The sequence below is a fragment of the Clarias gariepinus genome, chromosome 21 (assembly GCF_024256425.1).
Source record: "Clarias gariepinus isolate MV-2021 ecotype Netherlands chromosome 21, CGAR_prim_01v2, whole genome shotgun sequence".
Taxonomy (NCBI): domain Eukaryota; kingdom Metazoa; phylum Chordata; class Actinopteri; order Siluriformes; family Clariidae; genus Clarias; species Clarias gariepinus.
The window spans coordinates 19,904,754-19,922,096 of NC_071120.1; the positions used below are offsets into that span (position 1 = coordinate 19,904,754).

General features: G+C 36.9%; 2 protein-coding genes across 2 annotated transcripts in view; both read left to right on the top strand.

Moving 5' to 3' along the window:
- The first annotated feature begins 388 nt into the window (after positions 1-388).
- mrpl1 (mitochondrial ribosomal protein L1) lies at positions 389-7,244 on the top strand. Its single transcript, XM_053481217.1, has 9 exons — positions 389-469; positions 1,072-1,186; positions 2,142-2,436; positions 3,357-3,440; positions 3,526-3,597; positions 5,395-5,506; positions 5,609-5,709; positions 6,447-6,528; positions 7,072-7,244. Exons 1-9 carry the CDS (start codon positions 433-435, stop codon positions 7,167-7,169), a joined length of 996 nt encoding a protein of 331 aa, XP_053337192.1. The 5' UTR covers positions 389-432; the 3' UTR covers positions 7,170-7,244.
- Positions 7,245-11,319: 4,075 nt separating this feature from the next.
- Positions 11,320-17,343, top strand: part of fras1 (Fraser extracellular matrix complex subunit 1) — a 138,080-nt gene continuing 132,056 nt past the window's right edge. Inside the window, exons 1-2 of the mRNA XM_053481101.1 lie at positions 11,320-11,717; positions 13,538-13,569. Of these exons, the coding sequence (XP_053337076.1) occupies positions 11,651-11,717; positions 13,538-13,569 (99 nt within the window). The 5' untranslated portion in view covers positions 11,320-11,650. The remainder of the gene's footprint in view (positions 11,718-13,537; positions 13,570-17,343) is intronic.

Genomic DNA, 17,343 nt, shown 5'->3' on the forward strand with positions numbered 1-17,343 from the left:
CATTAGGTTTTGCACAATTATATTATGTATAAAGTTATGTAAATTGCATTTAAAAACTTTTGACACAATATCTAAAATACAACGTAAACATTTAAATACTATTTCTATCGCATTTTGTCTTGTGTATTAGGTTATTTTTGTATTATCTCCTGTGCTTCTCAGATGTCTTTCCTAAGTTTTTTTTTTAAGTTTAAATAACTGTTAAGACAATCTGCTCGTTATTTTGAATGTCTATTATTTAAAAAGTTTTCTTAATCATATTTTATATATATATATATTTGTATTTTTTATAAATGTTTAAATTTAATTCTTATATAAAAAAAATAAATAATATTTATACTCAGAATATTTAGTAAAATACGTTACATTTTAGTGCCGGAACTATTAATCAGATTTTGTGCTCCCACACGGAAACTGTTACCCACCGCACCGATGAACATGGCAGCCTCCGCGAGGAGTTTACTGAGAGGTCAGGTTTATACTGTAGATTTGTGTTCTAAGATGCTGCAAACATACTCTGCTAATATATCCTATGTCTTAGTTCAGCATGAGTATGCCGTTTAGTATGACCTATGACCTATTCTCCGTTGTCATGGCATTCGTATAGCTGTTTATTCAGTAAATAAAATAGCCCTTAGTTTAGCATCACACTGCAGATTATTCTGTACTGGACAAGATTTAAACTCTTAGATCTGGACATATAATATTAATTATCTTCTTTTAAAGAGTTATTTAATGGCTTCTTATCTTGTTTTTCGAATAAACAAATGTTATTTAGGTGAATTTTTGAATAAACTAGTGAAATTATCTGTCCATGCAGCAGGAACATTTTCTCTAATTTATCAGTATTATTATTATTATTTTTTTTTTTTTACTAAAATTTAAAAATAAGATGAGAAACTAGTAAATCACTTTTAAAAGAAAAAAAAAAGCTTTTTATTTTTAGGATTTAAAAAAAATCTTTGTAACCACAAAAAGGTTTGCAGTGCATAAGCTGTATAACATGTTGAGATGATTGCTTGATTATTTGATTTATTGTATTAAATAAGTTTTGTATGTTTTGTCTTACAGTCTTGGCTGGATGTCAGCAGCAGCTTCTCATCCCCAAAGCTTTATCTTCTTTATGTCCGTCACATAATGCAGCTAGACATCATCCTATGAGGTCTTATGCTGCCGCAGCAGCCAAGTAAGCATCCTGCATTTCAGTGCTTGTGGAAGGCAAGCAAATAAAACTAGCAAATTAGCCATGTTCAGAAATGTAAGGGGCAAATATTTTAGGCATTAAAAAAAGCTGATAAAATATAATAGGCTTTCAAGTCACTCCAGGACTTTTAATTGTGCAGAATAACAGAACACATCTATGAGAGTGAAAAACTACTTTTATTTCTCTGTATAATCCCCTGCTACACTTATGTACTCCTTCCAGTGTTTCATTAGTGCCTGGATACCATCAAGGTAGTAAATTTTCTAAGTACATCAGATTTGCTTCAAGTCTGAATCACTGGCCTCCAACATCAGGACTGTACGCGGGATGTGGCAATAACTCCCAGCCTGGTTCCTGTATTGTGCAAGTAGTGTTTGTGAATAATTGTGTCTATAGTTCCCACAGACAGATGTGTTACTTCCGCAAGTTGGCGACAAGTTATTCATCCATTTTCAAGGATTAGGCATTCTTCTCACTGAATATTCACGAGAACGACTGCAGTGGGCTCCGAGCCGGCATGGCCATTATGGCCATACAGGCTTCTTTAAAACGTTTGCACTGTTCAGACATTTTACTGAGGCTAAGAGTCTCATCAACGTTCTGTACTTTTATTCACAAGTCCCGGTTTATATATATAAATATATAATACTTAAACGTATTAGAATACCCATCGTTTGTCACTTGTTAATAGATTAATCTGAAAAAAAAACTTAAACACAAACAGTTTTGTTATTAAATGATATTAATCTTTTGAGTATAAAAATTTTTGAAAGTGTATGCTTAATATATATTTTATGAATGACGTAATCTCTTCTCGTCTAAGTCCGTGTGAATCGAAGCTATAATAATATAGTAGCATCTACTTGGAGTTGGTTCTTTTAATTCATTTAGGGAACATTATGAGATGCCTAAAACAAATCCTCTTCTGTCTCTGCAGACCGGCTAAGAAAGAAAGGAGATTTGAAAAGGGAGCAGCAAAGGAAGTAAAGCCAGAAGAAAAAAAGAAGAAGAAGGAGAAACAGAAGATCGATGATACGGGTCGTCATAAGCCGTACGGTCTGACGGCCTGGGAGCCGATCGATGACGTGTATGTAGTGAGGCACTACCCTAAACCCATGTATGATGCAGACGTAGCAGTGGACATGCTAAAGAGCTTTCAGAAGCTGGACTTTACCCCTGAAGATCAGCCTATTTACATTGAACTAAAGCTGGATATGAAACTAGAGAAAAAGGTACATGATGCACGGTTTTTAAACATGCTGCTAAATGTTTTGTATTAATTATTCTGTCCATTAACAGACTAGGTGATGCTGAATAAAATGTTTCTAGAAATTGTAAATATTTAGGATGACTATGATAGGATGGTCCTCTGTGTTGACCCTTTGGCAGGAGCAGAAAAATGGAAAATGGCGTTTTTGAAAAGTGGAGATTTTGCCACAGTAGAATCAGTACCACATTAACATTGATTATCAAATATATACCAGTAAACTGGTGACTGGGTCATGGATATCCAAGGCTCATTTATGTCTGTGAGGACCAAAAACCAGCCCATCTGTTCTGATCCTGCAGAAAAGCCAGTGGAGCACTAATTGCAGAAAAAAAAGTCAATGCTTGCCACGATAGAGTTGCACCAGAACCACCAGTCCACTGGACCCAGCAGGCAAAGAGCCCGAGGCCATCGACCCGGCCTCCAAATTCCCCAGATCCAATCTGATTTGGACAATCTGATCCATGGAGGCCACACCTAGCAACCCACAGCACTTAAAGTATTCGCTGCCAATGTCCTGTGACACCACAGCACACCTTCAGAGGTCCTGTGAAGTCATGCCCTGAGAGCTCAAAGCTGCCCAAGGGGAACCAACACAATACTGGGTATAATGTTTTGTGTTGGAATGTTATTGACTGATAGGGGTATAAAAAATAATTACTTATATTTTTAAAATGCATTAACAAAACTGAAAATATAGATGCATTTCGAACCAGATTTCTGTCCAGGCACACTGAAGCATTTATCACCTAATAAAATAATGATTGTTTCATTTCTAATGCAATCTCTCATATATCTGTACACCCATACGAAGCCTCCAAACTTATTATACAGCATCTAATGCCACCATATACTAAAGATGTCTTTGTTTTCTTTTTCTTTCAGAAAAAAGTAGACCCCTTTGTTAGCACTGTCCATTTACCTCATCCATTTAAAACTAATCTGAATAAAGTGGTTGTCTTCACAGAGGTGAGTATTTTCTCTTAAAATTTACGTGCTGTGCATGCTATCTGTTCAGAAGAATAAATCTTTGTGTGTATATGACGTTTTTTAGGATCCAGAAGAAGCCAGAGTGGCCACTGAGCATGGAGCATCTATAGCGGGCGGAGCAGAGCTTGTAGAGAAGGTACAGCATGTTGATGATGTTCAAAACAAACCGCTTCTTGATCAGATGCTTCAAAAGGGTCCAGAAACGAGTCAGGCCATCCATCAACCTGTTAATCAGACACTCAGTCAATCAATAAATCAATCAATTAACTAATTAATTAGTAAATCAGTCAATCAACTAATCTTATAACCAATTAGTGAGATAAGTAGATAATTAACTAATTACTAGTTCAATTAATCAACCATTCAATCATCAATAAAAAAAAATTATAATAAATCAGTAAGTTGATTAATCAATGTAATAATTAATAAATCCGTCAACCAATCAATACACCAAATAATATATGAGGTAGAAATCGATTCAGTTATGTATCGTGATTATTTTATGTGGGAGTTCGTGTATCACCGTACTGACTCCGAAATCAATTAAAAAATATATATTTCTAATTTATATACGAGGATCATTGGGAAGAATGTTTTTGTAAACTAAGCTTTAAAATTAACTTGCAGAGGAGACACATACAAGAATAATTTAATGGTTAAAAACATCTGATTTAGTCAGTAAGTTTGCATGCACCTACAAGGTTAAGAACATTTTAAAAATTTTATGTTATAGTTAGTGGCGGCACGGTGATGTAGTGGTTAGCTCTGTCGCCTTGCACCTCCTCGGTTCGGGCTCGGTTCCCGTCTCTGTGTGCATGGAGTTTGCATGTTCTCCCTTTGGTGGGTTTCCTCCGGGTACTCTGGTTTTCTTCTACAGTCCAAAGATATGCAGGTTAGGCTAATTGGCGTTTCCAAATTGCCCGTAGTGTGTGAGTGTGTGTGTGCTCTGCGATGGATTGGCACCCTGTCCAGGGTGTACCCTGTCTCGTGCCCAAAGCCTCCTGCGATAGGCTCCAGGTCCCCACGACCCTGAATACAGAATAAAGCGGTATAAAAGATGAGATGATGTTACGGTTAAAAGTTATAGTTATATTTATGCTACAGTTACCTTTAAAGAATCCGAATATGCCAATCTACAGTACACACACTCTAGCTATTTAATTTTCAACTTGAGTTTCTTCACTACAATAGTTTTGGGAGTTTACTTTCTCATATAAAAGTCTTTTACTTTCCCTTTAAAATCCCTCAGAGGTCCATTTTAATGTCACATTAAATATGCATAGCCTACTTCCTGAATTCAGTTTATGAATTAGTTATGTATTTTAGATATTATATAGTACTGTGCAAAAGTCGTGATCGACCCACAATTTTTCATACTTCGATTTCAAAGAGGAAGACTTCCTTGTATTTGTTTCATCTAGTTTTGAGAAATAGTTCTCCAGGTTTCTTTAAGGACTTTTTTGCTTCTCATTTTTCAGTCCAGTTCCTGCACCAGAGCAGTTTCAGAGAAATGTTTTTTTTTTTTTGTTAAGCCACACAATGACTCATTTAAGTGTAAAAAGCATCTAACTTAAAGCATGGATCAGTGAAAAACAAGTGCAGATGATGACAGGTGATCAGGCTAGTGATGCTGGGAGCAGTTAAGAGGGGAAATGAGGTTGTTGCTGAGGTTGTGACATAAACAACCAAGTTTTACATTGTATTTTTTGGCACTGTGTAGCATCGCACAGAAAAAAAAAAAACTTTTGTTCCAATTTCTTTCATTTTATCTAGATAACTGAATGAGATTTAATGTGAGGAAAAATGAGAGGAGGCTCAAGACTTACATTTAAACATGACTTTATGTAGGAAATTTATTATGACTCATCATAGAGGGCACAAATAATAATTTACGCACACACAGAAGACTGATGTTCATGTTTTTTATTTGTAGATATTGGAAGATGAGATCACAGCAGACTTTTACCTGGCTGTTCCCGACATCATCCCGAAGCTCCTGCCTTTAAAAAACAAACTGAGGAAGAAGTTCCCGAAAAGTAAACGAGGTCGGTGTGTTCCTTACATCCATACTTTGTATGTTAAAATTGTAAAAATGACACTGAATAACTTGTTTATGTCATCCTAAACGACTGCTTGTGTCACTTCAGGGTCAGTTGGGGTGAACATTCCTAAAATGCTGCAGCTGTTCAGGAGTGGACATGAGTACATGGTGGAGAGGGACGAATACGTCGTCACGCAAGTCGGAAGAGTACGTCTAAATCTAAAACTCATCGTATAGGAATGATTACAGTAACTGATCGGGTATTTATTATAACCGTAGCTCTGATACCATCATACAGTATAATCATGTAATTTAGTAAACTGACAAGTACAAGGGTGTTTAAGTCAAACCGGGACTTTTAATTGTGCAGAATAACAGAACACAGTAAGTTAAAAACCTCACACTAATGCGCTTATCTACGCGTTTCACTAGTGCTTGAGTAACATCAAGATTTTTCAGTATGCCGGACTGTCGGACTGCTTCACGTCTAAAACACTTTAGGTGCGAACATGAAAATGACCTGGAGCGAGGTCAGGACTGTACAGAGGATGTCGCAATAACCCCCAGCCGAGTTCCTGAAATGCTCAAGTAGGGCTTGTGAATAATTGTGTGTAGAGTTCCCACATACAGATGCGTCTCTTCACTGTAATACGATTGAAATCTTCTGCAAATGTCAGTCGGTTTCATACCTACCTTCCTTCCTTCCTTTCTGAGAAATTTCATCACGAGTACCACTTTGACTTGAATCCCCTCGTGATTTATAAGGTTTTCACGTATCTTGTAATAGTAAGGTACATGTGTTATGTTATTAACCAAATGTGCCTTTGCCAGAAACCCATTCTGACGCTTGACCTGTTTTAAGCTTAAATGTATTAAAGATTTAATGTAACCATTTTTTTCACTATACTGAAAGAAATCATGCAAAATTTAATTTGTTCACACAGCTGGACATGCCAAGGGAACAAATCCTAGAGAACATGCGGATCATCATTCAGGACGTTGCATCCCACAAACCAGCAGAATTTGGTGAGGGCTTATACATACAGTACAGTACTGGCTGAAGAGTTGTGTGAATTACATGTGCTGGTGACATGCAAGAATGATTTTCAGCTTCTGAAGCCGTGGCCTGGCTCATCTCCAGACCTAAACCCAGTAGCAAACTGTTAGAAAATGGTGTAAAAACAATAAAGCAAGCATGGATTGAGCGAGCGAGACCAGAATATTGCGGGCGCCTTTTTGACTCTATGCCCAGCTGGATTCAGCAGGTTTTTGAAAAATAGAGGACTTCATACTAAATATTGATTGTTGTATAATAATTTAATTGCAGAAAATAACAAATGATGCTTATTGATTGGTGATTATTATATCACATATCATATTGTTTAAGGGTCTTTTAAAACCTTGAATTTTTATTTTGTCTCTTCGTTCTTGGCCACCACTGTACACATGCTGTATATACAGACTATTAACTGAACTAGGATTTTAAATGAAGCATATGATTTTGTCATGTCTCAGAGGTGATGCTCCTGTTTGATGCAGTAATTATATAACAGTTGTCTTTGCGTGCAGGTTCCATTATCGAGAAAGCCATCACAAACAGCGAGACCAGCGAGGCTTTGCGCATCAAATATGAAGCGTTTTTACAGCAAGACCTGAAGGAAGCCTGATTAAAGTGTTTAGTGGGTATATTTCATTGTGTAATGGCATATTGTATAATGTAATAAAGTTTCTCAAATGTGTAATTTTTGTGTTGATCCTGATTAGGTATGATCTTGAAATCCGGATACTATTTGTGTGAAGTTTTTGTGAACATGTTCCTTATGTTTGACAGTTTTGGTTTTTTTTACATCCATTCTGGATATAGTCTTGCCATGCATCTAGCATTTCTTGAGTAGGATTTAAATCCTATGCTCTGATGACAAATGCACAGGGGAAACTATTTGTTTGTTTTGTTTGCTTGCCGTCCTTTTTGAACAGAGTGGGTAAAGGCTCTGGGTTACTGATCAGAAGTTTGCCAGTTCAAGCCTCCGCCCCAAAAGCTCCAACTGTTGGGCATTTGAGCATGACAAAGACGTTAACCTTGTCTGCTAGAAGGCGCTGTATCATGGCTGACCTTGTTCTCTACTCCCACCTTCATAACAAGATGGGACATAAGAAGAAAATAATTTCACTGTGCTGTAATGTACATATGTTTGACATAGTATAAAGGCTTTTTCTTTCGGTACCATTGCAGTACTCTACAGTCAACACATGGTGGCAGTCTTACTCACATTATTATTCATCTGCTGCATCATTGTACCTGTTAAGCTGATGCTGAGCATCAAGAGAAAAATCAAAAAGTTATAATAATATTCAGACATTAACTTTTATCTTCTTCTTCTTTTTTTTCTTTTTACAAATAAGCCTGTGCCATCATTTGAGATATACTATAGACATTCACAGATTTGAGCTGCTTGGACCTAACATGTTTGGTGCTTGCATTTAAAGCCATAGTTGAGTTCACTTAAGGCACAGAAAATACAACACACACTGACACAAAGTGTTTACCACAGATAGCAGAAATAGGTACTTAATAAAATCGAATAACTTAAAAGGAAAATCCTCACTAAGAGTTGCCAGGTCCATGATTTTCCAGTGGAGTTATTTTTATTTTTTAATTACTTTTATTGCAATTCAGTAAATGTGTTGCTTGTGCTTCAAAGAATCAATTCATTCATTCTTACGGCTATGTGAACATTCTGATTGGTTAGAAGGTGTTGATTAGGTTTTTCATAGAAATTCTGACTGAACTACAATACACAGGTTTTATAATGCATTACTTCTATTATATCGTCATACTTATTCACTGGGACTTGTATGGCAAATCATTTCCATGAAGACACATTTATTGGAAAATCTATACTGTCTGTTTTTTTTTCAGAGATAAAGCTTTTACTTTAGGCTTTTTGATGCAAGAAAGTATTCAGAAAAATCAATGTGCTTTCCAGGTTCTTAGTAATAAAACAAATTGCCTGTTGTATGTTATAAACTTCAAGAACCAAAATAAAAACTAGTGAGGAAATGAATATTTATTGCTGCCATAACCTTGGTGATAACTTTTATTTCTAATACTTATTAACTACAACTGTAAATGAATAGCCAAAAAGTCCTTCATTCATTCATTCATTCATTCATTCATTTATTCATTCATCTTCTATAGCACTTATCCTGTACAGGGTTGCAGGAAGTGTGGAGCCTATCCCAGGAGGCATGTGGGTGTCAATCCATCACAGGCTACACACTCATTCACACACTATGGGTAATGAAACACCAATTAGCCTAATCTAACCTAAATGTCCTTGGACTGTTGGAAGAAACACAATGGAGGACTTGCAAACTTCACACAAACAGACTCAAGACAGGAAACGAAACCTCGATCCTGGAGCTGCAAAGCCACAGTTCTAACCACTATGCCACCATAGACAAAAATTGTAACATTAATAAAAAAAAAAAAAAAGTTGACACCTTGTCAATAACACTCACTGTCAACCTTGCAGTACAGGTTGGTGGGAAGTGTGGAGCCGATCCCAGGAGACTTTGGGCATGTGGCAAGGTGTCAAGCCATCACAGGTCACACACTCTTTCACACTCCTCATGCAATTTGGAAACACTAATTAGCCTTAATCTAACCTAAATGTCCTTGTCTCCTCAATAACTGTCACTCACCGTCAACCTTGCAATATTTCACATTTAAACATCCTTTATTTATACAATCTGTTGTCACTTTTACTACATGTGCTTACTGCTCTGTTTTTATTGCACTACAGCTCACATTAGCACTTGTAGTATATATTGTATCTTTTAATTTGTTTAATATACAGTACATTATACTTGCCCTGTATAACAGTGTTGCCAGAGGGAATGCAAAATAAGAGCTTTAGTGTATATACTTTTTTATTATTGTAATTACCTGTTTTTACAGTGCATATAGCAATAAACTCTTGAATCTCTCCTTTTTTATGTATTTATTTAAACCATATACAACAATAGACTTCAAGCAATTATAAGACCTTGATGTAAGCACTGCTGCTTGAATGCTGCTTGATTTTAAATGCCTTAAAAAATAGTATTGGCTAAGTGGTTAGCACTGTCGCCTTGCATTTCAGGGTCCGGGTTGGATTCCCGCCTTGGGGCCTGTGAGCATGGAGTTTGCATGTTCTCCCTGTGCTTTGTGGGTTTCCTCCGGGCATGCAGATTAGGCTTATTCCAAATTTCATTGCATGTGCAGTGGATTGGCACCCCATTCAGAGTGTATTCCGCCTTGTGATCTAAGTCTCCTGGGATAGGCTCCAGGCCCCATGCAACCCTGTATACAGGATAAAGCGGTATAGACGATGAGAAAGTGAGATTTAACAAAGAGACTTTTGACCTGGTGAGTATTCATTAGATTGTTGAGGAAGAATCTTTACATATACAGGACTCAGTACAAAAGCTCATAAAAAATAAAATGTATATATATATATATATAATATATATATATATATATATATATATATATATATATATAATATATATATAGCTCTTTTAGAGATATATTTATGTGTCATACAATGGAGGACCCAAAACCAGTCTGAAAACAAATTTCTGTATGTCTGTACAGCCATACAGAGTTTGTCACGGCATCATGTCAAACGTGCACAAAACTGACATACTTAGATATCTGTCTGAAGTTTAACCTGCACCATAGGTGAAACCAAAACTGATGTTATGAGCAGTTATGTGCCGAATTTAATAATCTACTTTAAAATAAGCTTCCAATAAGCGACTTGCTCATATGTACATTAAACACACACCTGCACCAATAGATATTAATTAGAAAATCAAAACTGAATATTTTTACTGGGATTAGTTATTATTTTGTGCCCTGCGATGGATTGACACCCTGTCCAGGGTGTACCCCACCTTGTGCCCTAAGCCTCCTGGGATAGGCTCCAGGCCCACCGCAACCGTGAATACAGGATAAAATGGTATAGACGAGTGCGTGAGTGAGTAGTTATTATTTTCACTGACGTAATAACAGCACTAAAGTAAAATAATTACATTTTAACATGCTGGAGTGATTTTTAGACAAAACTTAACCTTTATCTAAGCTACATTTTTGATTTCTCATCTGTAATTCACTCTGAACAGGGAGCGTATTTGGAGTGAAGTACAACTCTTTTTTTTTTCTCTTTCCCATTGACTGTAAAAAGGTGAAATTAAAGTGTATTTTTGCTGTGAACTAGGTACATTTTGTACATAATGTCATATTATTTTGCCACCAATCCAGTGGAAAGCAGTACCATATACTGTTGTCACACCAAACTACATTTTTTTAAAATTACAGTGTAAATGTTTTTTAATCAACTTGAAATAATAATAATATCACTGATTAAATTAATTATTTTTACGCTAGTCACCTGTAAAACTTGTAACAATGAAGAAATTGATGAGTAATGTGACTCATTCTATATATAGCCTAGAGCAGGCTAGATGGCACGTGCGCGCGCGTGAGAGACATCTACTGTAAATCCATGCATTAAATTAAATGTAAATACTTTGCACACACACACACACACACACACACACGGCGGGTGTGTTCCTAATTGCAAACTTGAATGAAGGTACAGCAGTGAGGAGGGTGCACTGCTTGGGGAGTGAATGGAGGGTAGGGGGGGTTGGTGAGGGGGACGTCCTAACCCTCTCATCAATACTCAACTTGTGCTCGTGCTCACAGCTCGGAGTGCTCAGCGCGAGCTCTCTCTCTCTCTCTCTCTCTGTGCGTGTGTGTCTTCACACTATAATTAACCAGACGAACTGGCCGTTTCCCACGCAATGGATTCGCACCCTTAAATTCGAGTGGACTAACGTTACAGCTGAGAAGTTCTATGGAATAGAGGCTCGCACCCGCAGCGCGCGGATCACCGACTCGACTCGACTCGACTTTCAACCCTTCTTCCTTCTTCTTGTGCTTCTTGTTGGATTGATTATTGAACTGATCCTCCGGTGCATCTGCTCACCTTCAGAGATCATAATGTCTCTCGGAAATTCTAATAGCTAATTTCAATACTGTTCCTTTTTTTTTTTGTAATTAATTAATGCACTGAATTAATGCTTTTCTAAACTCATAATGGACCTGCTGTGGATTCTTCTCGCCCTGTGCACGACAATCAGCGCGTTCACGCGAGGAACCCAAGGTTTGCTTCAAAGTTACTTTTTGCTTCCAAAATGTCTTTGATGTTTCATCCTGCTTTGTAAAGCTGCCCTTCTTCTAACAACAACAACAGCAAGAAAAAAAAAACAGCAACACTTTGTGTGTTTGTAAATAATTCCACATTTGTGCTGCGCGCGCCCCGAGGAATACCTGAACACACAGCTCACGTTGTTTATAATTAATCACAACATATACACCACATAACATGCCACATAAAACTCCTTATGAATACTTTCTTGCATTGCACAGATAGAAAAATGCATGAGTTAGAAGTGCTTTGTTATGAATGAAAAGTGGAGCGCGTGCGGAGCACACTTTGCACCAAGTGCAACCAGAAACATGGCTTTTGTCTCTTGATGCCAAGCAACATTTTACAAGTTCAAAACTTTCAAGTTTAATTTTTTTTTTTTTTTTAGTCTAGTGCCTTTGAGATCTCCAGTGAAGCCTATAGACTCTTGGGGATTTCTTGCCAGAGCCAAAAAAAAATCTTTCATCTTTAATCTCTGACTTATAATAAATAATGCTTCATGATATTCCAAAGCCTTTGATTATCCCCTCAAAAAAACATAGTCACAGAATGTGACTATGTCATATTTGTCATATTTGCTTTTTTTTTTTTGGCTCAAAAAAGATGTTGGCACTGCCTGAATTTCCTGATTCTTTATAATCTATAACCAAAAAAAAAGAAAAGAAAAGAAAAAGTCCCCAGTGTTGAATTACATCTCAGTGTTGCATTAACAATGGCTGGTGAATTAAGTCTGTTGGGAGTTGATTTGTATCTAAGGTTTTCATTCATGGTAACTCCAAGGAATCTTTCCATGAAAGTTATGTTTAAATTTTAAATTAAGACCCCAAATCGTTAGAATGAAGATTCTAAACAGTTGCTATCCCTATAAAGTTGCTATAAGTATGATGGAGTCTCATTTACTAAGCATGCTTCCTAAGTAATTAACGATGTCACCTTACGCCTCAATGTATGGGAGTTCAAATCTCGGCTTCGGTCTATGTGCATGAAGTTTGCATGTTGTTGGTGTGTTTGTGGGGTTTCCCCTGTGTGCTTCTATCCCATTCCCATAGTCCAAAGACATGCAGTGTAGGCTGATTGGTGTTTCAAAATTGCTCATTGTGTATAATTGTGTGTAAGTGTTTGTGAGACTGTGTTCTGCAGTTCGTCGGCATGATTTTCATATTATAGGCCCCTTGTGACCCCTACTTGTACACAGCATAAGTGGCATTGAAATCAGTTTTAACTGTGCTTCACCATCTACATTTAAATGCTGAAATTATCAGTAAGCCAAGAAAACACATTCTGAAGCTCTGTTCTGATTGTTTCCTCAAACTGCAAATGTCTATGTTAAACAAATGAATCAAAACCCTTTCATATAATATGGTTGGGAGTGGAGAAAAAAAGAAAATCTATTTTTAGAAAAAAATGTAATGTATATTGCATCCTGTAATGAGACAGCAATTCAAAACATTAGGCAAAATGAACAAGAAAATGGCTTGAAAATAACTATTGCTTAGACAATAGATATGTCAAAAGGAATGAGCAAAGCAATCTGGTAGAGATATGTGATGAGGATTCCCAAGCTGCAAACATAATACGAAAAGGTTGGAGTTACGTGTGTAAAGGTAACACTTAGGCACACAAGTTATTATATTCTCAGTTCCTCTGTCATGCAGAAAGTTTAATGTTAATATAACAGTTCATTTGTTTATAAGTAGCTTGTATAATAATGCAATGCATGAGGTATGTATGAGCCACTTTATCTGACATTTTGCTTCTTTTCCCCTCCACTACAGGAGCTTGTGTCCACCAAGGGGTCCTTGTTGCGGTATGTATTTATGGATTACAGTTGCTGTATTTGTCTTAATCTGACTACTTTATCTGGTTCAAGCATGTTCTTGCAATTATCCGCGTTTCAATCTGTAATTGTGCTTGATTTACACAAGCTGGACTTGGCCTTTTTAATAATTCAGGAGAAATACATTATCATGGTAGGGCCTGTGACAGCTGTGAGCTGATGAAGTATCAACGAGAAGAGACCAAATAGCAGTGCTGATGAACAGAAGTGCCTCGTGAATAATAAATGCCAGCAGACTTTGTGAATGTTAATGTGGCAGAGAAATAAGCTGGAATCTACGGTGTAATAAATGGATCATTGTCTCGTAGACAGACGCCTCACCACGCACAGGTCGTTTTTGATGTCTGTGACCAGATCATGTGGGAAGATCTTGAAGATATTTAACAAATCCTCTGACACCTAAGAAATGATGACAAAGTTTTTCTTAATGTGGCTCAGGAATGAGTGGCATACTACAGTATGTTCAAGGTTATACCCTAAATCCAGATCTCCTTCTGGGGAAAACTGATTTTAAAACCCTTGTAAAAAAAACGTTAAAACAGTCAGTTGGGTCCCTATAAGAGAGATTAGATGTCTTGTAGTCTGATTTATCAGTTATAGCAATTGGTGGTTTGTACTTCTTAATCCTGGTTAAACCATGCATGAGAACTCTTTAGAAAGTTAGGATATCATAGTTGTAGGTCAAAGTTACCATACTTGTTGTAAGATCTTATGTCAAAGTTACCAGAATGTTGTAAGATCAGTTTTATTAATTTGTTATAACTAATTCAAAGAGCTCTGGATAAACTGGAACACATCCTCAAATTTCTCCATTTGGAAAAAAATGTTGTGTTGAGAACCTGAAAAGGGTTTCCAAGTCATGCATTTGTCTAAGATTGTATCTGAGAACTATGTCTGTGGTTGTCTGGGCAGGAAAGAACTAAAACGTAATTGCTGCTAAGTTGCCTCCTTTACTCATGTTTGTAATTTTCCAAGTCTTCCTTGAAATTTTACTACCACCTGTTTTTTTTATGTCTAAAATGTGGACAACTGTTAACAATTGCCATTTTCAGTCATGCGTTTCACAAAGCAGTAAGTTGCCACCTACTTTTTATCAGCTTGTAACGTTGGGTAATGACTAATCCCTGACTATGGAGCTTCGAAATACTAGTAATTGGTTCTAGGGTAAATACACAGCAACACAAGATTCTCTTCTGTGTTGGTTTTCTGTTAACTGATAGCTTTGAGAACCAGTGGTATGTGCCTATAGTGCATTATAGCATGGCTCTGACCTAAGAATGGGGAGGGTTTGCAGAGAAAGAAAGAGACATGGAGGGGTAGGATGATGGAGGTGGACAGGTGGAGACACGCTCAAACTCATTCAGGAAGAGGCCCTTTTGCAGTTCAAAGAAAAAGGCTGCCCAAACACCTGGAGAAGGAGCCAGTCTACAGCAGGAGAAATAAGGACTTTTCTGCATGACCAAAGACCTTTTAGTTCACCTTCAAGTCATTATCCAATTCTTTGGAGTATTAGCACTAATAAAAACTCATAATAAGTGGACATGTTGAAGGGAAGGCTTTGCTGAGGAGTGTCAGCTAAATGTAATTACTGGGTCTATTAGACCATGGTAAAGGTATTTAAGGGTATTCCAACATGGAGGAAGACTATTAATACCTCACAGTGAAGCCCTTTCTGTAATACTATGTACTCTGCAATACAGTGCACTGCAACCAAATATAACACTTGTGCCTCCAGGCACAAATTCTTGGCATTGCAAGTAGACATCTTTAAAGAAATCAAAATCGAGGGCACTTGGTGAATAGAACTGTCTAAACAGAGACCTGTGGAAATGACATCTGAGGTTATTGGTAGGCTTCTGGTAATCCGGGCCAATGTTTTCACCTTGTCAGGAATCTCAGTTTTCCACCTAGGCTTCCTGAGAATTGATGAAATAGTTTGAAGTTCAGTAGCTTTTGGCAGGGTTGTAGGTTTTTGATGGACATGATCAGCGTTTAAATATGGTTGTATAAATCTTAAATTTTGAGTTTCTCCAACAGGTACAGTAAGAATTGATTCCAGCGATAAAAAAAAGTGGTAGTAGTAGTACTTAAATAGTATGTGAGTCATTCAATAATTCGGCGTACGTTTCATGCAAGTAAAAAAGTACAACGCGTGTAATGTGGGTCACGTGGCGTTCGGAAAAATCATCTTTGAGTTACAGGACAGAGTTTGTTGACGGGAATTTTGCAGGCATTTAGAAATTGATATTTACATTATTTAAATGAGGAAATAAAAAAAAAAGTTTTTTTTTAATGAAAAATAGTTGTTGTTAACTCTAATGGTTGTAAGTTATGATTGTGAAGACAAGAAACCCCTTAATTGGAAAAGCTGTCATCACTTTGGTGACATTTTGACAATTTTCAAGCTAAGTGAAGCATATGATACACATATGACATTAATACATGCTTTCCCTTAGGTAAAATATGATATTTTAGAAGGAAATATATTTAGAATAAAAATGATCATCTTCAACGGACATGGAATGGACCCCAAATTGTAGAATTACTTCTGTGAACATGGTGTATAGACAGTAAATTTCCCAAGTACACAAATGTTTAGTTGTTATATTTACCATGTAAGCAAAAAAATTATGGACATAACTTCATCATTTGTTTTCTGGGAACTTGTTGGAACCCTCTTATATTCCAATAAAGTCAAATGTTAAAGGCACTTTAGGTTCCCAATCTCCATTGTGGTATTTAATTATTTACCCGGCTGGAAAAAAATCCACCAAAAATGGGAAACAACCATTTGTCTGCATTGTAGATACTTTGATTCAAAAACTGTATCTACGGTACAATAATCCAGCTACATGGCCAACAGGCAGGCTCCTGATACAGTATATTCTTAGAACGACATGGCTCCAGTTCCTGTTGTGAATAACTGCATAGTTAATCCAGTTCAGCTGTTACTTACATGCTGATCTGTTGGCGCTCAACCCGTTCTGGCCAAGCACTAAATAAATGCCTGAGAGATTTTCTTACTGATTTACCTGACGACTCCCCTTCGGGTCTGATGGTTACTTACTCTGTTATAATTTCCCAAGACTCTAGCAGTAGTAAAGCTGAGTCAACTGTTATAGTTACAAGCCATGCAGCTCAGCTTCAACAAGCCCCAGGTTTGGGCCTAATAGCCCCACAAACAAAGCAACCAGACACATTTCCTCGGACTCTTTCAGGTCTGTTTGCCCAGAGGCCCCCTTGGTTTTTGTCTTATAGTCCATTTCCAGTGTTAAACCCACAGCGTTTAACTGAGAATGTTTACACTCTGTCTTTGTGGTGAATAGATTTCTAATCCTGTCTGTGCTTTCTTAGGAAACGAGCAATTACTAATCAAATAAAATCATGTTACCTTTGATTTTGAAAAAAAAAAAAAGTAAATGGAGGAACATTTAATTCAACATTGAATTGGTGCTCACCAAAGTGCTCACATTCTGTGTAAGCTGATTTCTCACTACATACAATGTCTATATAATATTTAATTGAACGGTGCATATTTGTATGCTTTTTTATTTTTTTTCATTTATATTTTTTTAACAAATTTTGAGAAATAGGAAGAAATAGGAATGTGGGCCGAAGTAAAGACCTACAGTAGTCTAAAGCTCACAATACTGGTTTATTCAATAAGAATTTCTGAGAGAAAACCACAGAATTGGTTGTACTGTACTAAGGCCAGCATGGTCCGGTTCTGTGTACTACTCAAAT

Bases quoted from the DNA above. Each gene is read 5' to 3' on its own strand.
- mrpl1 (XM_053481217.1), top strand. From the start codon at position 433: ATGAACATGGCAGCCTCCGCGAGGAGTTTACTGAGAG. The intron at 3,441-3,525 runs GTGAGTATTTTC...GACGTTTTTTAG, and splicing joins AAGTGGTTGTCTTCACAGAG to GATCCAGAAGAAGCCAGAGT. The intron at 5,507-5,608 runs GTCGGTGTGTTC...GTGTCACTTCAG, and splicing joins GTTCCCGAAAAGTAAACGAG to GGTCAGTTGGGGTGAACATT.